Source organism: Leptodactylus fuscus, chromosome 9, assembly GCF_031893055.1.
Source record: "Leptodactylus fuscus isolate aLepFus1 chromosome 9, aLepFus1.hap2, whole genome shotgun sequence".
Lineage (NCBI taxonomy): Eukaryota > Metazoa > Chordata > Amphibia > Anura > Leptodactylidae > Leptodactylus > Leptodactylus fuscus.
The window spans coordinates 69965504-69988773 of NC_134273.1; the positions used below are offsets into that span (position 1 = coordinate 69965504).

The window sequence follows — 23270 nt, forward strand, 5'->3', positions numbered from 1 at the left end:
TTAGGTAGCTAGGTAGGTAGATATGGTCTGTGGGATAGCTAGGGAAACGGGGGAGGGGGAGGTTGTGTCGGAGAAAGGTACAGGAGGGATCTAAGTGAACTGTAATACATCATGGTAGTTGTAGGCTAAGACAGCAGGAAGCTACCCGTGTAAACAAATGCAGAAGACACCAAAGAAAGCCAGAAATCACTCAAAACACTGCTAAAGGTATCTGGGTGCACTTATTATCCCATTGATAGCACTAACAGAAATTATTTTTTTACGTGGGAAACCCCTTTAAGTAAATGTCCTATGACAACAAGTAGATACCAATGGATCAGGTACAGACCAAAATACAATGGGGGAATTTATTAAGTCTGAAATTTCTCGTGCAAGTCCTAATAAAGTCCCTGCCTGGTGCTATCAGCGCCAGGGCTAGTCGAACGCTGTACTTTACCTATCTCTGTCCCCTCCACTTGAAATGAATGGAGTGGTGTATCTGCTATGCGACCACTACTCAATGTCCCCCATTCAAATGACCATCATAGGTCAGATCCCGTGCAGAAATAAATCCACATCATGTGCATGACAAATAGAATTCCTCATTGATTTTAATGCTAATAGACAACAATGTGTATCTTCCAACACTAGGAAAATCCGCACCTAATCCTGTTGGTGTGCACGTGCCTTTACACGCTGACTGTGTAATATCTCCAGCCACCCACAATAAACGTAAGCGGGTTGCCGGAGTCAGCAGAATTCTAAGCCCCGTAATCCCCTGCGGTTTCTAACTAAACTCTCAACATAAATGATATTTTCAGAAACATCCATCTTACTTCTAAAAATGATATTTGTCGTTACCGTTCCCCGGGACATCTATCATTTTTAGCGCGTCGTATCAAATCAAGGCAATGATTCTAAATGACTTAGTTCCTGTTTTATAAGCAATTTGCACCTCGACGTCTTCCAGTCACTTTCAGCACATTCGCTTTTTCGGACCCACCTCTCCGTGTGTGGAAACATTAATAAGAGCAGTTCCTCCGAGTTTAAAGACTGGCAGAGTATTTCCTCTTATGCCTCACTCCATTCCTAGCGGGGCTCGAGGCTCACATCTGGATCTATTTAAAATACGATTCTGGAAATATATCCTCCTGACTTCCCGTTAAACGCTATGCACAGGAAAACAAATGGCACTTGTTTTTCAGACAGTTTTGACAGCAGTCCAAAAGCAGACCAGGCCTTTGCCTGACTCGAAGTCGCTGGTAAAGGGATCAGGTTAACCATTTTCCAGCAGATGCGTAGCAGAAGAACGGGGAAGTCGCTGCCAAAAAGTGCCGTCTCCAATAGTATAAGGGAGCGAAATAATTACACACCATGTGTGCAGAAAAGAAACAACAAAACATAGCAACCATTTCCAGATGGTAAAATACAGAAGAGATCGGATATAGGATCCAAATAGTTTAGCGGTGTGGTTGTGGTGGATCTCTGCCATTAACAGAAGGAGAGTCGAGTAGCCAGCCATACTTAGGCTTAGAGGTTGCTCGATTAAGACATAATACATAGAGACAATACAAAGGTTGTTGAGCTATTCTTGCCAGGACAAACAATGACAACTTCTACGGCTCAATTATCTGTGTTCAGATTGAATGGAGTCTCAGCCAGGTTATAACTGGAGGTGCTGTTGCATTGATAGCCATAGAAAATATTTGCTGCTGGCAGTGGTGACGAGTGGTACTGCAAGTTACATGAGTAACTAGAAATCATCTTCACCTAATCATTTGTGAGAGGGGGATAAGTCACTGCCAAACACCTGAGAATTTACCTTTAGGCTAAGGCCCCACGTTGCGGAAACACAGATTTTGTTGCAGCTTTTTGAGCCAAAGCCATGAGTGGATTGAAGGGAGAAGTATACGAGTTTCCTATATAGGTCCCATTCCTTTTGTAAACATTCTTGGATTTGGTTAAAAAAAACTCAGCAACGAAAGAAGCTGCGTTTCCGCAATGTGGGTATTGAGCCATAGAGGGTATAAAAGACTAGGCAGACTAAAGTCCAACAGGACCAAACCTAATTTTTTTTAAACATATGTCACTCACCTTCTATCCAGTTTGTACGGCTGGTAGTTGGTTTGCAACTGTCTCTCCCAACCATTCCATACACATGTACATTGAACTCATATGCACAGGAAGAAGTTTCTGTCTGACACCTCTAATGGTGACTTATCTCTTTACACAACACAAGGATTGGGCATGTTAAAATCCAACAGCCCTATCCCTATATCCCCAATATCTGCTGTCAGGAGGCCCTCATACACAGATAGTTGGTCATTGTTGCGTTCAGTTCTATTCTGTCCCCATCTTTAAGAGAAGGCAGACATGTTTTACGATAACTCTGAAGACCTGATGCAGCTTTTATGTCCATCCTTCTTGCTAAGATTAGAACAGGCCACCTGCCTACAGTGTTTGCTTAATATGGAGAGTGAGTGCATAGCAAATATTTTTCTTGTGTCGAGCACACTCCATGGTACATACCTTCTTTCTAGACTAGGACGTTTCGTAAGTTTGTCAATACACTCTTCAGTGCTGTACAGATATTGTCTTCATACACATCAGTCCTTCATCCCATAAGAACACGCTATTTATTTTATTTATTTTCTTTATCTCCATAAAACTCAACATAACCTAACAAACTTTACGAAATTTGGGAGAAAATCAGAACACTCAAAGAATAAACACGTAAAATACAAGAGCACAAAGAAACTCTACACCGATATTGCCCTGGCCTGATTTTAAGCCATAATTCTCGGGCAGCAGACGAGCACTATATGACCGCGTATAGTGATCGCACTATAATGGGCGCCACTTCATCGGCACAGTTCTGTCCATAAAGGAGAAGCCTGGCTTACTAAATGCCAGATCCATGTTTCAACAAGCCTTGGTTTGCGAGGCATTGCTTTACAGGATAGCCAAGGATATGGAATTTCCACCGAAGATATGACACCTCTGATTATGAATGCTAAAAATTTCCCTATTTTGGCATTGCCAAAAGTCTTCCTAGCTTCCTAATCCTGACCTTTTTATAAATGAGTCAAACATCCAGTGAAGCGTAAGATTCTAAAGAAATGAGCTATTCTAACCTCATTACATGTTGGTGCATGTGCCAAGGGAAAGATAGTAGTAAACAAGTGCATAGCGACAGACAGTAGTATATTATATAAGTATAAAACTGGCCATATACAGACAGGCACACATGCATTTATCTAAGGGGGTTGGAAAACTTGTCATAATGAACACCTTGCTGACAGGTATGGCATTCTTAAGGTTTAGTTATATTTTGTCTCAAAGCCAAGACTTAGGAGTCAAAAAGCCAAAGCATCGATTCCAACTCACAGCCCAACGCCTTCATAGAAGTAATAAAGATCCTCTAATTCATGGAAAAAGGCAATGATAGAATTCATACGAAAGTAGGCACAACAGGGACAAGCTTGTGCCCAAAGCTGGGGTTTTTTAGAAATTGCCCTTCTATATACACACAAGACCCTTGTTACATGAAGTTTAGCTAGAAGCTCCAATAAACTGAGGCCAATAAGCAGCATCAGCGGAACTCCGGAAGAGACGTGTTCATCAGGGGGACCGGAAAAAGCCGGGAGGACACCGAAACGTCAAGGACACGCGAATATGAATTTTTTTAAAAAAATTTCAATGCCCGGTTGATTCATAAGTTAAAAGGGTTGTCCATTTTTGCCTGGACAACCCCTTTAATTGCAAGAACAAAAAAAAAAAAATTGTGGTTGGTATTGTAGAATTGTGCATAGCACTTTACATATAACAACTATACTTCTTTCGCAACTCACCTTATGTGTAAACCCCAGTAAACCCTAAATACAAATTGCAAAAAATAAAAAATAGATAAAATAAAACAACATAAAATCAGATGCTGGATGAAGAAGTAAGGGCTCCCGCTGATACTGCTGCAGGCATACAGCCGGATATAAATAAGCGCAGGCCTGATATTTATTTTCTTACATGATTTTAGATTTATTTACAGCATCGGTCATCGTTTTATCATGGGCCAAGAGAAAAAAAAGATGAGAGTACATGGGCTGACTTAGTCTTACTCACGAGTCTAACTTTTGTAACGTTTTATAACAAATACTAAAGATAAACTTTCCAGTCTGATGTTGCAAAATATTTCTGTGAGCCAAGAAACTAAAAGTCTAGTGACTATCATGTGTATCGGGCGACAAATTCTGTGTGAGATGGTGTTTTGTCCATGGTTGGTACTAGAGATGAGCGAATGGTATTAGAAACTATAGTTTCGAATACCTCGCTTAATAGGAATGAATGGGGGGGCCACGCGGAGGCCGGCACTTAACCCCTTGCAGTTCGCCCGCTCCCATTCATTCCTATGGGAGCGAGGTATTCGATTTAATTTAAAAAAAAAAAAAAAGAATAAATAAAAAATTTGGAGGGGCAATTATATAATATCATCTGGAAGGGGCAAATATTTTTTTAGCATAAGGGTCAGTTTACCTTTTATTTTATTTGATATAAACATTTTGTATCGCTTTAATTTTACTGACAAAGAGTAGAAATCGGTGGTTCGTTTAGATCCAGTGCCGGAACTTTTTCCCACGTCTTGGGGTTATCTGTACCAATTAATCACAAATCTCCCTAGGAGTAAAGCGTAATCTGAATTCTGATCAACAGTCGCCAAAGACAAATACACACTGCATTAACCATATCACGACCAATAGAGAATGAAGAGGACATCACAATCCAAAAACTTTTGCAGTGTTTTGTTGATTGTTTTGTCCCAATTCTTGAATAATGAAAAAAAAATGTGTGTCAAGGAAACCTAAGATGTCAAGCACTGCTGGTAAAATGTCATTGTTGTTGTATATAGATTTACTATATTAAGAGTCTGTTAAAAGTGTGTTCACTCTGTTCCTGAGCTCACTTCACGGGCTGAGACACTCGTATAACCTATGGACAGGATAAGTATCAATAGCTAAACACTTGAGAACCCCAAGACTGGTACCACTGATCACAACAATGGAATCCCGGGTTCCCCATCCAGATCATAGAGCAGTCAGACATGGGTGCTACGGCTCAATATATAGTCTAAGACAGTGGTCCCCAACCCTTTTTGATCCAGGGACCGGATTTAAGCAAGACCATTTTTTCCATGGTTCGGCAGGGCAAGTTGGGGTTGGGGCAGGCCTTTGGTCATATGAGGCAGGGTTATAGTCCGGTTCCATCGTGTGGATGGGAAGGCTCTGTGCTGGGATGTTTTGCAGGGCAGGCATGTGTGACACGAGTATCTGAGCAGACATGGCAAATTGCTAGACATTGAGGCTGGATATTTTACGCTAGGCCATCTTGCTATGGTAACGTGTAAACTATCGGGTAGCGCGTCGTCCTTAGCAGCTACAGTGTAGTGGGGCAACGGGTTGCTACACGACACCGGTCTACCCGATAGTTTACACATTACCACAGCAACATGGCCTAGCGTGAAGTATCCATCTAAGACTAAGGCTAGCCCGCTGCCTTGCACCAGCAAACAAAACCCAACGGCCCGGTCCTAGTCCGCGGAACGGAGGGTGGGGACCCCTGTTTTAATGGATGAGCATGAATATCTAAGTACAGTAAAGATGTATTAGATATATGGGCAACACATACTTACAGAATGAAGACTGGTTGGAGAGTAATAAAAGGGAGAACACAAGTAAGAGGTGGGAACCATGGATTTGGGAGGGCCCTCTTTACTATTCTTAAAGGGGTTGTCCAAGGACTTAAATTTGCCTTGATTTATTTGGCACATTCTTCATAATGGATCCAGTGGTTCCAGCCGTGTTCTAAGCCTCTTGGTCATATGTTTAGAACCAGCCCCCTACCCCGGTGTCACTCTGCCCCTAGCACAGGTACAACCATAGCACAGATACATTACAAGTGAGATCAGAAGATGAGGGAGTAGAGGAAGCCACTCGAGCATCAGGAGTTGGTTTTGATCTTGTGACTGGGTGGTCAGAACCAGACCGGAACCCGGGTCCATGATGAAGAATATTGCAAATAAATTTAGGTCCCCCAAAAAATCCCTTTAATTTAGACTAGTCTTTAAAATACTGGTTGATCTGTGATTATATATGATTGTCTAGCCTAAAAGTTAAAATTCTAAATTTTTTTACCCTTTTTTCATATTATGTGCATATTATTTATTTCATACTTGCTATGCTGTATATGTACAACTAAAAAAATCTCCAAAAACAAAGCTAAGTTTGGACGGTTTAGGCAGCAGAAGTGCTTCCATATAAGATCCATGTTGTGCTGTGCTGTGGCGTGCGCCTACAAGATTCACGGCCTATTTCTAGTCGCTGCATGCCTTGTAGATCAGGATCTGCATGTGGCCTGCAGACAGTATAATTCATACCATAGAGTGAACCTTATTAACTCATATTAGAAACCCAAGCCACAATGAACAGACCAGCTTGGGATGGCGACGTTCCCTATGCTACACTATATTCCAATTCATTTGGGACCGAGGGTGGAGCTCAATGTCTCGACTTAAGAATCCTATTCTTTTACAATACCACAGGAATCTGCAAGTAAAGTTACTGAAAAACATCAGGTCTGAAATTTAGGATAGATATAAATAGAGGTACGCAAAAAAAATCTGCTTTAAGCTTAATACTTTTGGCTTCCATTACATGTTTTTGTTTTTTCTGTTTGTCCGTGTTGCCAAAACAAAGTAAAAAACTAGTCCTGAATTGTTCTGGAAAGTTCTGTCTTTAGAAACCAGAAGGCTCAAGATGATGCACAGTGAGTTGAGGGGGAGGGGAAGGTCTCTCTTCACAGTCTCAACTTGTCTATACACAGTATTTGCTGCCTGCACATAGATGAGTCTGCGGCTTCTCACAGGATAGGCCCGATTCAGGTTTCTGTTTGGGAAGTCCGCTTGGGGAACCCCTAAACAGAAACCTATATGCCTTAAAAAACGGTTACCTAAGGAAACCTGCAGACCCCATTGACCATAATGGGGTCCGTGTGGTTTCCACTCGGTTTCTGCACGAAACACGCAGACAGAAAAGTGCTGCTTGCAGGACTTTTCTCTCTGCATGTTTTGTTCGGAAACCACATGGACCCCAATATAGTCTATGGGGTCCATGGGCTTTCCAGGTTTTAATTCATATAGGTTTCCTTTCTCAGATGTGACCTGGGCCATACAATGAATGTAAGGAGAGTCTAGCTACTTCTATCTACTTCTAATAACCTGCTAATGGTCATAGACCGTAAGAAGCTTTCCTGCTTGTGCTCATATTTCTACTTTTTCTGTCAGGGGTCTTTGTAGCTGCATCATAACCTGGAATTGGAGTCTAGTGTCCATGAATCTCCTATATTATGTTCATTCATGCTTATGCAAATACTGCAGAATTACATGTGAAGAAACCAATAGTAGTAATAATGGATGTGGGGACAGAATGTATTCTGTATTGTATACAACCCCTGACTCAGAGAAATCTAAAATTTTTGATGAAAATTCAGGTATCCTTTATGAGTAAAAACACAAAAAAACAAAAAAACAAACCACAGCCAATTGGTTTTATATAGAAATAGTACCATAGCTACTTCGCTCCTTCAAAGTCACAGCCATGGACTGTAATATTGGTCATAGACCACAAACATGAGGGGCGCTATTTTAGTATAGAAAACAATCTAATCTCATATAAACCTTTAAAAAGAAATTGGATTATCTCAATGTATCCAAAATGGGAATTTGGCTATATGTTTTCTGTAATACTAAACAATTCATCCTATATTTAAAAATTTAAATTTTTTTTAAAAAATGCACATCTGGATTACCAACGTAGAAGGCTGTCGATAGCTGATAACCCTAATCCCTGCACCCCCTCATGTTTCCCTAAGACTAGAGGTAATAATGTATTAATCCGCATAGAACATACTTGAAGGCAGATTGTATTACACACACGTTGATTGAAAGATATGTCAAGGTTAGAAAGCAAGATAATGTCAAATGGCTGAAACGCGACATGTTTATGAGCTGCGGGAATGAAACCTTACCATTTTTTAATAAAATAACCTTGTTTAAATATTATAGACGCATTGACAGGTTTATGAGTGAAGTGCGCATTACTCCGACCAACGCACTCCAAGTTATCATCACCGGGGACTTACGATGGGTATTTAATTAAAACCTTCACTCAGCTGCCAGCGGCCACAGAATGAAATCCCATTTGCCTCCAACTTATAATTAAAAAGCCTTTCGTTTCCGAAAGATCAAGACCTCTTTTGCTAATCCTATGTTCTCTAATGCAGGGTGACATAGTACTCAGGTTACCTTGTACAATGGGAACCAATCTGCCGGTGACGGGGAACGTGATATCAATTATTGTCGGAAGTGTTACAATAAATATTACAGCGAATACATTAAATTGAATCTAATTTACTGCCATTGACAACACTGGAATTCCGCTCGTATTTAGATGTCACATGACTGGGGCTACTTTTGTCATGAGCACCAATTATAGCAACCGGGAATAATTGTTATCTGAATATGCAAGCCTTATCCATGGGGGAGGAGAGAAATATGCCCAAATCTTTCTTCCCTTGACATCATCTTTTGGTGGAGAGTCAGAGGTACACATAGCTTTCGTCATAAATGTATGGGAGCCTTAAAGGGGTTGTCCAGGATTCACCTGGACCTAGACATATTCATCTATCCCTAATGCAGCTCAGTCCCCTTCCCTGTCCATGTCAAGATTCTCCACACCAGAAGTAGAGAGGCTCGGATGACTGCTGAGACCGATCTGTGTAAGGAATTAGTGAAAGTCATTGGTCCTTCTCCAGCGACCTGTGAGGTCACTGATTGGTGTCAGGGGTCATGTGAGCAATTCTGCTTCCATCATAGCCAGTCCAGGCACAGGAGGGAAAGGGAACTGGGACCGGCCAATGGTCATAGGTCTTTTTTCCTTAATTTATACCCATCCAGTTCACCTCTGAGTTTTCTCTAAATCCTGGACAACCTCTTTAAAGGGGCTCTATCACTGGGAAAAGTCATTTTTAACTAAACACATCATTGCATAGCCTTTAGAAAGACTATTCCACACCTACCTTTAGTATGTAGATTGCCTCAGTGGTTTCTGAATCAGTCCGTTTTTATTCATATGCTAATTAGACTGGTGCACGATACATCTTGCACCTCTTTGCTATTGTTTCCTATGGGAGGCTGCTGCTGATGATGACTCAGCTTCCTGTTAGCACACACACATAGGAGATAATAGCAGGGACAAGTGCTGTTGGGAACTTCCTGTGCTGACTGGAAGCTCATTAGCATATGAATAAAACCAGCTTTATTTAGAAACCACTGAGGCAATCTACATACTAAAGGTAGGTGTGGAATAGCATTACTAAAGCCTATGCAAGGATGTGCTTAGCTAAAAATGACTTTTCCCAATGATAGAGCCCCTTCAAAGTTGGTCTCACAAAAAAACTTTTAACTAAGTATATCTTTACATAGGTTTTACAAAGGCTATTCCAGGCATTCCTTTCATTCATTGACTCTCACAGCCATTTTTTAAATAACACGGTTTTCTTGATATGCAAATTATTCTTCAGGGAGCACCAGAAGCCTTATCACTGTTCACCTGAGCACTGCTGTGTCATTAGCTGCCTTTGTTTCTCACCACCCCTTCTTTACAGACGATCTCTCTTTCTACACCTCTTCACTGCTTCCTTCAGAGCAGCTAGTCATGTACAGCGCATATGCGAGATTTTAATCGACTAACTGCTCTGAAAGAAGGTGTAGAAGGAGGGATGCTATGTAAAGAAGGGCGAGGTGAAAAACGTGGTGGCTGATGATGCAGCAGTGCTCAGGGAACAGGGATAAGGCTTCCAGTGCTCTGTGAAGAGTAATTTGCATATCAAGGAAACCGAGTTAATTAATAATGGCTGCGAGGATCAATGAATGAAATGTATGCCTAGAATAGCCTTCTATAGAGGTTCTATCATTGTTTTGAAGGAAAAAAAAAACACTTAAAAAAAGTTGCAAAAAAGCTGTGCCATTACAAAATCATGACAACTCTGCCACAAAGCCCCGATGTGTGGCTATAACTTTAATCACTTGTATGTAATGGTGAGTGGGTAACCCGCAACAATTACTAAAGGGGATCCCGAAAGTTGGCGTTAAGGATACAATATTGCAGTATTAAGCGAAATATAGTGCATAATCTCCTAAAAAAACATAGGAGAGCCTCGCCCTTTCTATTGTCTGACTAAACAGATGACTAATCCAGCTGGGCGTCAGTGACGGAAGAAGTTGCAATCTTAACCAAAAACGTGTGTCTTTTAATAACAAGTCTTCTTCTATTATATGAAGACTGTTGCCAAAACTAAATGATCTTCATGATCTTTTCTAAGAGCTTGTAGTATTTTTTAATAAGACTGGTGTCTCTAAGCCAAGAGTATATTCTTCGACAATGACAAGACAAAACATCCCAATTTATTTATTCCATATGCAGCTCCACCTCTGATCATTTCGCAACCGCTTATATACTCACAAAGAAATATCTTGGAATGTCTGCTTCTAGCTTCTCCGTCTTCAGCTTCCACATCACTGGCCGTGGGGAGTTTAAGATGAACACCAGAGGTTTACGATGAACCGAGACTGTTAGGATTGGTCTCAAATGCAAAGTGATCTGTAAGTAAATCAAAGGAAACCAGATCAGGACATGCACCAAGACAACCTGCGTATAGCGGTACTACATAAAGGAACTGGTATGGCTGGTGTGAGCAACAAAACCAAACACTCAAGAGGGATAGGAAAAGTTTTACAAAGAGCTTGCTACTATCCTTAAAGGGGGTTTAGTGAGGAGTGTGACATAGTTGGGTCCTCCATCTCCACCAGTTTAGATATCACTACAGACGATGGATGGTGCACTGAATTTATAAGGCATACAGATTCCCCGAACGGAATACCGAAGGCAGATGTGAACCGGCCCAAGATTTGATATTGATGACCTATACTTAGGACAGGTTATTACTATATGACTAGTGGCGGTCACACGTGCATCACTCCAACCAGCTATTCTCTATACAGTGTACTAAGGTGGAAGGAGATGGCTCTGTACACTGTGTAGTGGCCATGCCGTACTATTGTAGCTCGGCTCTCATTTGCTTGAATGGAGATTGAGCTGCAATACTGTAGTATGATTGATACAATGTGCAAAGATCCATCTGCTTCTGTGGGGGTGCCGAGTGTTAGATCCACACTGATCCGGTACTCATGACCTAATCATAAAGAAAACAAGAACAACTAACACTTGCTGAGTGAGATTTGTACGGAGCACCAAGGGCTGGGATTGTGTATAGGATTGTATTTCAGTAATAATAATAGTAACTATTATACAACAATAAATCAGGTTTCACAGAATCCTTGAGCAAGAGCCGACACCATTAGACGGAGGTGCTAAGTAAGACTGAGAAGTGTCACGACACAACTCTCAAAAATGTTAGCGGAACATGACAAACAGTAGACCGTGTGTAACTGCGGCTCCACGGCACATGCCAAGCGTGGGCCAAGGCAGCAAATGGAACGCATCAAAAAGACAGCTGTGCTATTGTGGTGCTGGTCACCGACATTCAATGGTGTAATGTTTCAGTTGTCTTAAGAGATGTCGTGTACTAAGTTTAGGTGACATAAGACGTGCGCATAAAGATATACTGTCAATAAATCAAGTCACTTTCTTGTTAATCCTGGCAGAGGGCATTACTGATTCCTTTACCCTTAATCCATACAAAGCATTATACACAATTCTTAAAATCGTATAAGTAAATGGTGCGCTTAGCATGGACACATATATAGGATTCACTATAGGGCACTATATACAGGGCAATGGCTTAAAATAACTTTTTATGCTTTGGATGTCCTTCAAGGAGTATAAAAACCAGTGAAAGATTAGTCACTTCCTTTAAATCAACACTGTTAACCTTTCTATCACCAAAGACCAATGTTATAAGCGTAAATGAGTCAAGGCATATACAAGAACTGGAATCTGATATGGAAACATCTAGGATGTCTACTGTTGATGTTTGAAGCAACAATCTAAGCAAAGATTTACTCGATGCCTGAAATGTTATGTCAGATTTCTGTTTAAAGGGATTCTCTGAAACCTTAAAGGGGTATTCCCATGACGCTTGTTCACCATCCTGCAGGCTGTTGTGCTCTCTTCACTTCCTGCTTTTCTCGGCACATAGGTGGGCGGGGTTTAACTTGCACGGGATTGGTTGTACCACAGTGTGAAGCTGATGTAGCAGAGCTGGATTTGAGTCAGTTTGCATTACATACAGAGGTAACGGACTCCCTATCTCAGCTCTTATCAGCCAAATTCAATTAAACTGACTGATAAGAGCTGAGAAATCCCGGAGCTCTCACCTCCCCTATCTGAGAAGCTCCGCTACTTATCAGACACAAACAGCTCAGAGCTGCTCCCAGCCCCTCCCTCCCCCCCTGAGAGCAGGCAGCTACATCACTTGACAAATGAGCAGATAATCCCAAGGGCCATAGAAACGCAGTGTAAACAATGAAGTGAATAAATTAAGTTATTTATTGAGTTCCAAATGTAAAATAAATTGACTCGCTAATATACATTAATTTTCTATTCTGAATGGATGGTCCATGTCCGTGTAGTCCAAGGAATGGAGCTTTTCCTGTTGGGATGTCCATTAGTTAGCCAGAGGGTACACCGACTACAAAGAGTCGGGGAGCCATCACATTCATGCATTAATCTGATGGCCCTTTGACTTTTATTGGCACCATTAATTGTTTCCTTGCAGATTATCCAAAATGAACCAACCCTTGAAGAAACAACAGTGAACAAAACCCATAATCCCTAGCACCCATTGGAAAACCTTCCACCCCTTGGATCACAGTCGGTCCTTTCTACTTTTAACATGATACAAGGCCCATAACAAGGCCATACAGTCTTGTATATAAGAAACTGATGTTCTAGCCTGTAATTTGACAACAATGCGACTCCACAAAATCCATCCTCAGCACATTTCCAATGGCCAGCAGAATTCGTTCCACCACCCACTAGTGACCTCTTTGACCAGGGTGCAGTCATGCCTCTGAACACACCAGCACATAAACCACAAAATTGTAAAGATGTTAATGCATCTTTTTCAAGTCTTCAACATTCCTTCATTCAATAAAACTTAATGCTTGGATAATTGAGGGTTACAATATTAGGACCAGTAAATGGGGCCATTGTGCAGAGCTGGAGAGTGTCAAGCATGACACACCAGCTTCTGCCCTACACACGCTGAGTACTTACACGCTATAGTAATAGGACTATCAGAAGTCCATAGTAAACTACCCACCACCACTAGCAAGAATGACAGCTTTCATATTCACGGCATTATATTACGTCTTACAGATCCGCGAGTTAAGAAGGATTAAATGTTTCTGGCTTTACACAGGATAGTTTTCACTTTTTAATCTTTTATATAAAATTAACATTATAAGTTTACATTGCCCTTTATGGACGCCCTAAAATACCTTCAAGGAATAGGAGTTTTGTACATTTGTTCCTAGATAGATGGCAGGAGCTGCTGTGTTCACTCAAGTTACCTTGCTATTAAACTCCCTTGTCACATATTGTATTGCAGAACATTTGTTACATGTAGATAATGGACGGCTCACATTCCAAGAACATAAAATAATGACTTCATGTGGATACTGTACGAGCACATGTTTAATGGGTTACATCAATATCCTTGGAGAAATCCAGCCCATCAAGTCATCAGGAACCAGCGACTAGAATCTCAATTAGATCACTATTTCCAAGTTAACAAAGTTTGCAAAGTTCCTTATTGTCCATCCCTTAATAGTATCGTATCACCATTTGTTTTACGTTTTTATTAACCAGGTCGTGAAGTATACCAATTACCGGTATTTCTTTTGATCGTGGAGTCTGCCATCTCGCCTAAGCTAGAGAAGCTGTGACATCATCTATTGTCAGTTGTGGATGCAATGATGGGCCAGTGGTGTAATATATAGAGGCGTTATCTTCTATTGTAATGCTGTTTGTCTTGTCTGTGATGTAAAGAAGGCAACTGCTACAAAGGAAACCCATACAGAATTGGCAAGTGGTAGTCTATTATTAGGCTTAGTACTCAGAGTGAAAATTGCAGGATATAATTCTTTTTAATATAAGCAGTGAGGTGGAAAATTAAAGAGGTTGTTCTATCACAAGGATCCTATCTATACTAATAGTTTATGTGGATTTAAGACTTTTCCTAAATGCATTGCTTTATCAAAACTGCTTTGTTGGGCCGCTATCTTAATTTATTCACTTCATTGTTTACACTCCGTTTCTATGGCCCTTGGGATTATTTGCTCATTTATCAAGTGATGTAGCTGCCTGCTCTCAGGGGGGGCAGGGAGGGGCTGGGAGCAGCTCTGAGCTGTTTGTGTCTGATAAGTAGCGGAGCTTCTCAGATAGGGGAGGTGAGAGCTCCGGGATTTCTGAGCTCTTATCAGTCGGTTTAATTCAATTTGGCTGATAAGGGCTGCGATAGGGAGTCCGATACCTCTGTATGTAATGCAAACTGACTCAAATTCAGCTCTGCTACATCAGCTTCACACTGTGGTAATTCATTTACAACCAATCCCGTGCAAGTGAAACCCCGCCCACCAATGTGCCGAGAAAAGCAGGAAGTGAAGAGAGCACAACAGCCTGCAGGTTAGTGAACAAGCGTCATGGGAATACCCCTTTAAAGTGAATGATAAAGTGAAATTAAATGAAGTCACTAATTAAAAAATCTATTTAAAAAATGTAAATACATAAAAAAAATGTATTTAATATAAAAACTTGGTTTAGAAGGTAGGTCACTTTCTGAAAAAAATAAAATTCCATTAAGGAATTTCATTTTTGTCTGTTTAATAGTAAAGCAAACTTTATATTTTGCAACGTACTATCTGGAACTTTCTGTAGCAAAACGAATGACTTGTGCCAGAATAAAGCATCACATCGGTGTGTAATGGATATGTCTCAGGAGGTTACTGCACAAGAGCCTTCCATCAATCGGATGTCTACACTCATGTGACTATTGCTTTATCCCGAGTCCTGGCCAGGAACGTTCCCTGCCTTCACTTTCTAATTTCCCTATTCAGCATACACACGAACAGCCTGATCTCTTGTTACCTGCCTCCTATCAGGCTCTGCGCCCTGACTAGTCACACCACCAAACCTACAGATCTTTCCACGCTTAACTTTCCGCAAATTTTATTAAGGACTCCAATTTCTCACTAAACCAACTCAATATAATATTGCAATACGCCAGCATAACCCTTCACAAGCTTGTAACATGAACACAACCAGCGTGTGGCCACACACAGACAAACATATCATACAAGTCCTGGATAAAAATTTGCAAAAAAAAATTTGCAAAATCAAGTATTTTTCCAGGTGGGTTATCTTGTGGTATGTCTCAGGATACAGTATATGAAGCCAAGAGGAAACTTAAGGAAGGACACATCTGTATGTAAACAGTCAGGGCGCATTTTCTTTTCATCGCTGACCTTGAGTGATCATATTTTGGTCTTCTCTACACAATAGCAGATAGGCTGCACTTTTTGAGAACTTATTGGAATGGCAACCCTATAATGTCATAAGGGTTAAGACAGCTGCAACGTTTTTTTGTGCCATCCCTTGAGATAGCTGAGATCATGGACGGCTGGATAACTCCATAGTAACCAGACTTAGGCAAACAATCAATGGCCTCCCGCTCCATTACTCTGCTAAAGTAATTTGTAGACAGAGCAAAAAATCCGGGCACAAATCGAAAAAAAAAAAAAATCATCCAAATAAACATCGCTGCCTATGTAGCGTTTTACTTGTGGACTTCCAGTCACACACACACACACTGGAGGTTTTGTTATGAAATGTTGAAGTCTAGTGCCATATATCTTCAAGGTTACTTTAGAACAGCAGGAAAGAGATGGAAACATCTTCAGACATTTCTCTGAAATGGATAGGCTGCAATAAAAAGAGCTGACGTAAAAAGCCGACCTACTTGTCTAAAGTATTTTCTGCAGGGATTTGGCATGCTCGCGAGTCCTGCCACTGGCGGAATAAGAAATATGACTAAAGTAGCAGAGCGCACGTAGCGTCCGAACTTCACAATATATTGGAGGGAATTTACTAAAATGGACCAGGTTTCTGATGCAAAAGTGGCGTATGTTTGACTCATAGCTGTTTGTGCCAAAGACTGCAACAAAAATGTGGCACTTTTTTCCATTTTCCGACTTGCTCACAACTTTTGAGTAAAGTGGAAGGAAGGCTTAGACGTTTCCCTTCAGTTAAATCCACTTCTGACTTTGGCTCAAAAAAACAAAGCAAAATTTGCAGAAAAAACACTGTGTTTTCCCAAAATTATGCCAGCTCCTTGCTTGCTTTCATCCTCGGAGGATGTACTTATTATGATAATGTGTGTCCTTTGTCATACATTAAGCTCACTCTTAAGCTCTGGTGGCCCTGGACTATTAGGGTCCATTCACATAGAGGAATTTGGCACTGATTCTGGAGGGGAGTCATTGTCAGAATCAGCGTTGAAAAAAAGCCTCCCATTGACTTCAATGGGTTCCGTTTTCCATGCAGAACCCATTGAAATCAATGGGAGTCTTTTTTTCAGCGCTGATTCTGACGCGGATTCCTCGCCAGAATCAGTGCCAAACTCTTCCATGTGAATGGCCCCGGCTGGCATGAAAAACTTCAGTATTGATAAATCAGCCCCTATGGTTTTTTATATAGTAACAAGGCAAGCTTATGTCTACCATCCAAAAGTACAGTATGTCAGAAGCATACTTTTTGGGTATGCTGGAAAAATGGGGTTATATTGATATATTGCAGGTCTACATCAGGAAATACGTCTGAGAATTTTGGTGTTTTGTTTATCCAAATCTGTTCGGTTATTCTAAAGATATAAGCCCTTTTAGTGTTGATGCTAATCAGGGTCTACTAGTCAAGTGGGCGGTAACACTACATGACATATAGTATACAGAGACCCCACCTACAGATATACCACTAGTCTAATTTGCATCAGTACTAAAAGGGCTTATATCTTTAGAATAACTGAACAGGTTGCAATAAACAAAGTACCAAATTTTTCCGGGTGACCGCGCTGATGAGGGACATCTTTGGGCTTTTAAGACCCAGTGATAGGTCCCCTTTACCAAATGGAACAAACATATACTGAGCCAATCCTAACAAAGATGACTCTGTGCCTTATATCTATACTAGTACATAGTGTAGTTTTGCAAGGATTCATATTCTTAAATGTTGTGCATGAACAAATTCTTACAAGTTCATGTTTTCTACTCCTATTAAGAATGGATAGATATAATTCCTATGTGAGAAATATCATACAGATAGATTATGAATATGCAACAACTGAGTTTTTGTGTCATTTACAGTAATTTCATTGGGGCAAAGCAAATAGAGGAAAGAAAGTTTTCCCCTGTGGGATTGGCATTGGCTGTGTGGAGGTGTTCAGATATGTCCACGTATTACATCTGAGCAGCGAGAAAACAAGATGTGACACTGGAGAACGCCGCACAGAATGAGGCAGCTGTTCACAGCACTTCTAGGAAAACCAAAGATCTGTCTGTGGGGAATAGAAGAAACTTACAGCAGACATGAAATGTTACTGAAAGAAATGTTGTTTTCTTCATGGACCACTATATAAACCTGCAAATGCAAGAAAAATAAAACCCCAGACTATATATTTGGAATAGAGAGTCAAGGAGAATAGAAAAAAGGATGAGATCCTAAAAAGACTTTATATTACACAGTTACAGCTCTAACATGTACTGATACATAGTAGCGAACCCTCAGAACAGCTCATGTGTTCAGCTTACAAAAGATGACCAACACCTCAAATATTGTAACAAACCTTCAGCTGTGAGTAGTCAGGTTATCTAGCTCTCAATTTATACAATAATGGTTTACATTCACTGACTAAGGGGGCGTTCACACTTGCGCCCCTGTCCATCTACCGTGTTTCCGTCCTAATCCCCGGACAAACTGCATAGGGGACGACTTGCCGGCGGTCAGTTTTAAAGCCCATTTATTTGAATGGATTTTTAAAGCAAACCACCGGTATCCATGTGAAGCCTCTATACTGTGAAACTGAACACAAAGTCGGACATGCAGGATTTTGAGTCTGTCCAAAACCCCCCAAAAAAACAGTTTCCAGGGGGTGAGATTTCCTATGGACATCGGTGGTTTGCTTTAAAAACCCATTCAAATGAATGGGTTTGAAACTGACCGCTGGCAAGCCGTCCCCTGTCCAGTTTCTTCAGGGATTAGAAAGGAAACACGGTGGACAGATAGGGGCATAAGTGTGAACGCCCCAAAGACTTTCTGGAATGGTTGAAGAATTTCACATCTATCCAATCTGTTTCACATACAGAAGCAACAAAATTAACCTGATTTTTCAGGGCAACACGGTGGCTCAGTGGTTAGCACTGCAGCCTTGAAGCGCTGGAGTCCTGGGTTTGAATCTAGGTTTGAATCTAGGTTTGTGTGGATTTCCTCCCATTCTACATACTGGTTAAACTGCGCAGTGTAATAAGTTATCACATATTGGGGTTTCACCGGATCTGACAAACAGAAACCCAATCTGTTTAAAACGTGGCTACCTGCGTACACCTACAGTCTATAATGGGGTCCGCCAGATTTTCGCCTGAAAACTGCATTTTTTATGCAGAATGGGAGTCGGAATCCCCATATGGTCACCCAACGCAGGTGTAACCATAGCCTAAGATGTCACGCTGCACCAGTCTAACTATCTGCAGAAATTCAGATCAGCTCTGTCACACTCGTATACGTCCCAGTCTATACAGTAACTGGGGGCCATGAACATAAAGCAGCTTTATATATAAGACTGGATAATCCAGAGTGTGAACATGTGAGCGTTTCCCTTAGTTAGAATCTCCAAGACCTCCACTACAGGACAGTGATTGCACACACGTGTCCATACAGGAAGAGCTACAGTACATTAAAGGCCAAGGATCTGCTGAATCGCCGAGTGTGAGGAAGCGAAGTCTACCACATCCAAACAGTCAGGGCTCTGAGACCTCAAGGAAAGACTTAAGTCTCAATGGAAATCAATTACAAACAGGCAGGACTGTCAGACTTTCTTTAATAAATATAAATGAAAGAAAATAAAGAATCAAAATTAAAATAATCTAATATATATTTATACAACATAATAAACATTAAAATATAAAGATATTGCCTTGTTACTTTGACAGTGTAAACTTAGACTAGACAGCTCTAAAATGAACCCGTTTTGTCACAGTGGTTAAAGCTGAATCATAAATCTGTCTGGTTTAACTTTACACCACCTATTAGCCAAATTAGTTTCCACCAAAAAATATGCCAAAATTTTGATGCATTTTTTTTGACATGGTGTGATATCTTAAAGGGGTATTCCCACGTCGCATACTCACCAGTCTTCACTGCTGTAAAATCTTCTTTCTTCCTGGTTTCTTGCATCATTTGGTGGGTGGGGTTTCATATGCAATCTGCCGTTTAGCTCCGCCCCAAAAATAGTGTGTAGCTCCGCCCATCGCATAGCGTAATCCTATGGGGTGGCTGAAGGGCCTGTGATGTCATCAAAGGTCCTCAAACAACACTATATGCACAATATTGGACTATGAAGTACAGGCAGGAGCAACTCCATTCTGTGTTACATACAGAGACTGCCTGTCTCTGCCATAATGAACACAACTGTATTAGCTAGCCTGATAACTGGGAGAACAGAAGACGAGTTCAGAAATGAAAGCAGCTCCTCTCCCCTATCTGAGTGCAGGACCTAGGTCACGTGGTGCAGACATAGGAATAGCTAGAAACAAAGGCTCGCTCCCGTGCACTTAGCCCCTCCTCCCTCCCCCCTGACAGCAGGCAGCTACATCACTTGACTTTTGAGCAGATAAGTCAAGGGCTGTGTCAACAATGAATTGAATAAAGTAAGATAGTCGACAAACAAAGCAGTTTTGCTGAAGCAGCGTATTTAGGAAAAGTTTTACATCCACATTAACAAGCAGTATAGATAGGATCCTTGTGATGGGACAACCCCTTTAAACCATGCCCCTTTATGGGTGGAAAACACAAACTTTTCTGCCTAGCCCAGACCACTTAAAAGACAAGGTGCATGGATCCCGCATGGGATTTCTGTCCCCGAATCCGTTTGGGGGGAAAAAAAGCAAAAAGTCCTGCAAGTAGGATTTTTATTTCCGCATTTTTCCAGGGTAATCGCTTTTTAAGAGGATTAGGTTTCCGTTTTTTTGGGAAGAATGGAAACCCAAAAGCAGGTGTGACCCTAACCTAATTCACTCCTGTCTTTGGCTCAAAGAACACACAGCAAAATCTGTGCAGCTTCTCCACAATATGTGGCCCTAGCCCCATAGGGATTTTACCCCAAGTGAATAGTCATCATCGAAAATTGTATCAAAAAAGTGCACCATTTCCAATTCCCTAACAGAATGTTACTGTCCAGAATGATCTATTTAGGTCCATAAATATTCCAATAACTTGCAAGGATGCAAAATATGTGAAATTCTCTCGCGGCAAACAAGCCCTGTCAGCAGACTACAGTCTACAGCTTATCAATGGACTGCCATTCCTTAATATAATCTTACAAGTGACCCCAAAGGTGGATGCCTTAGTAAACGTCTCATATATCACACACAGTGTACATATATTTTTCATTAGACTTTCCACTATCTAGTCCTGTATATATATATATGTTTACAGCCTGGTAGTCTGCTGATATTCTGCATTCTCTGCATATCTAATAGCTACTCCTTTAAGATTAATACAGCCATTACTTGCTTGACATCTTTAAAACTTCCAAGATGAGAGACTATGAAGATGTAACCCATGCAGATTCCGTGCATTTATGTGTTCAGACTCCGCTTGTTGCTTTCCGCCTATGACACCCTTTGAGGGCTGATTAAAGGACTTCCGGCTTGTGTTGTGGTTTCGCAGGAAAGGGTCTTCACTCAGAATTGTTTAGGGTCTGAGAACTGATCCTGAATCCCTTTTGTTTCCATGCTTTTCAGGATACCGGTTTATCAGATGAACTTTCCAAGTTTCCAGGACAGAGGTGACCCTTTTGTTAGTTTCCCCAGGAATTTCAATCCTATAGTTTACTATATACCAACCACCGAAGCCAAAGTTATAATGTAGCACCACGGGAGACATAAGACATCCAGTACGACCATAGGACTTGATCCTATGCCAGAGTGTATTATCCGACAAAGAAGACAGTAATTTATTTCATATGGAATAATAGTTTCAATGAAAAGCAAGCATCGGACGAGCAATGACCACCCTCAATCCCACCGCCATTGCTTCCACGCAGCTGTGCTATCCAACATCAACGCCCGAGGACAGAGTAGTAACACAGACTAGATTACAATTCTAGTGTATTACATAGCTTTGTGAAGAGACGATTAATAACGAACGATAAAAGAATAAGATGGCTCTAACAGGGATAGGTTAACTCCTAACTCTTAGACCAAGGCCCCACGTTGCAGAAACGCAACTTCTTTTGTTGCAGATTTTGTTGCGGTTTTTTGAGCCAAAGCCAAGAACAGCTACAAATGCAATCGGAAATATATCAGAAGTTCTTATACTTCTACCTTCTGCACAATCCACTCCTGGCTTTGGTTCAAAAAACTGCAACAAAAAAAGCTGCATTCCCGCAACGTGGGACCTTAGCCTTAAAGGTTTTCTGGGCTAGAATTAGTGACAGCCTATAGGTTAGTGATATCAGATCTGTGGGGGCCTGATCAGCCTCCCTACCAATGTATTGTGCTCAGCAGCTGATATGCAGAGAATGGAGCAGGAAGCAGACAGCGCCAATCTCTGTGTGGTGGCTGAACTGAGTAACTGCAGCCTAGTTCCCATTAAAGTGATTAAAAGCCGATCTGCAGTAATCTGGTCTGGACGCTGCACATAAAAATTACTTGTCTGCATCCTGCTCCATTTTCTGTGCATCATTGTTGGGGCTGACGGGTGCTGCGCCCTTCCCAATCTAGTAATGATGACCTATGATTAGGAAATGGCATTACTATTTTTAGCCTGGAGAACTTCTTTAGGCAAGGGTCCCACGCAGAGGGCTGCCGCAAAAACCTCAACGGTAGCATATTGTGTTTTTTCCCCACAGAGCTTTCGGTGTGGACTTTCTGCTTCCATTATACGTATAGACCCCCTGGCATTTCCGTAGCTACAATTGACATGCTACAGTTTTGGAAATCACAGCGTGTCCGCTGCTCATATTCTTCCACAAGGTGTGGATGGGATTCGCTTGCAATGACTGTAAAAAACTGCATTGTTTCCGTAGAGTTTACACCACATGCGGCCCCGGCCTTAGTGTGACCATATACATTATATAAATATCTTCCAAATCCACCGATTTAGGTTGAACTAACAAACATCTAATGTGTACAGGAGTTTCTGATTCTCCCAGATGGCAGAGAGAAAAGAAAGATCAGGCAGGTAGAGTTCAACATGCCCAATCCTCTGTTCCCATTGACATTAAGCCAACACCAGAGCCTCTTAGTTCCTTCCCCAAGACCTAACATTATGGGTGTGAGAAACAGATATGAGATATTTGGCAATGTTTTTTTATTGTTTTTTTGCATACCACACCTTCTGTCTGGCCCATACAGCATTATCGTATAAGACAAACTTCTGGGGTATAGGTAACTTTACATCCCATCTCAGCAAACCAAGTGGAAATTTCCCTAAATCTACAAGGCAGAATTATGAGGCATTTCTAAATGTTTTCAGTTCTCTTTCCAGATTGTATGGGTCCGTGGGAATAAAATGTCTATAGTAATCCACTGCACACATGGAGCGCAAGAACATGCAAGTAATGGGATAAATTGTTGCACTTCACTAAGTGTTTAACTCAATGTAGTGACTTGTCTCTTACACAAATCTCAGAGCACTTCTAAGTCTTTAATAACCCATGGAAATCATCTCTATGCATGACATGAAGGCCACTCTTAACAAAATATAGATGTGACACAGGATCTGGAGACTCCAGAGAACCGGGGATCTCAAATGTCTGCTAAAAGTTATGGGTTGGTTCTTTATGATGCAGCTGTTGTAAAAAAATACACGGATGTTGGGATATCTGTTCCATGTCATATAACATACAGCATTACTCTTCTATGATCTTTGCATGTATGGGGGATATTT

General features: G+C 41.1%; 1 protein-coding gene across 2 annotated transcripts in view; it reads right to left on the reverse strand.

The window, feature by feature from the left end:
- Positions 1 to 23270, reverse strand: part of TGFBR3 (transforming growth factor beta receptor 3) — a 139046-nt gene that overhangs the window by 59012 nt on the left and 56764 nt on the right. For both annotated transcript variants that reach the window (XM_075286558.1, XM_075286557.1), the window contains exon 4: positions 10551 to 10688. In XM_075286558.1, coding sequence (XP_075142659.1) covers positions 10551 to 10688 — 138 coding nt within the window. The remainder of the gene's footprint in view (positions 1 to 10550; positions 10689 to 23270) is intronic.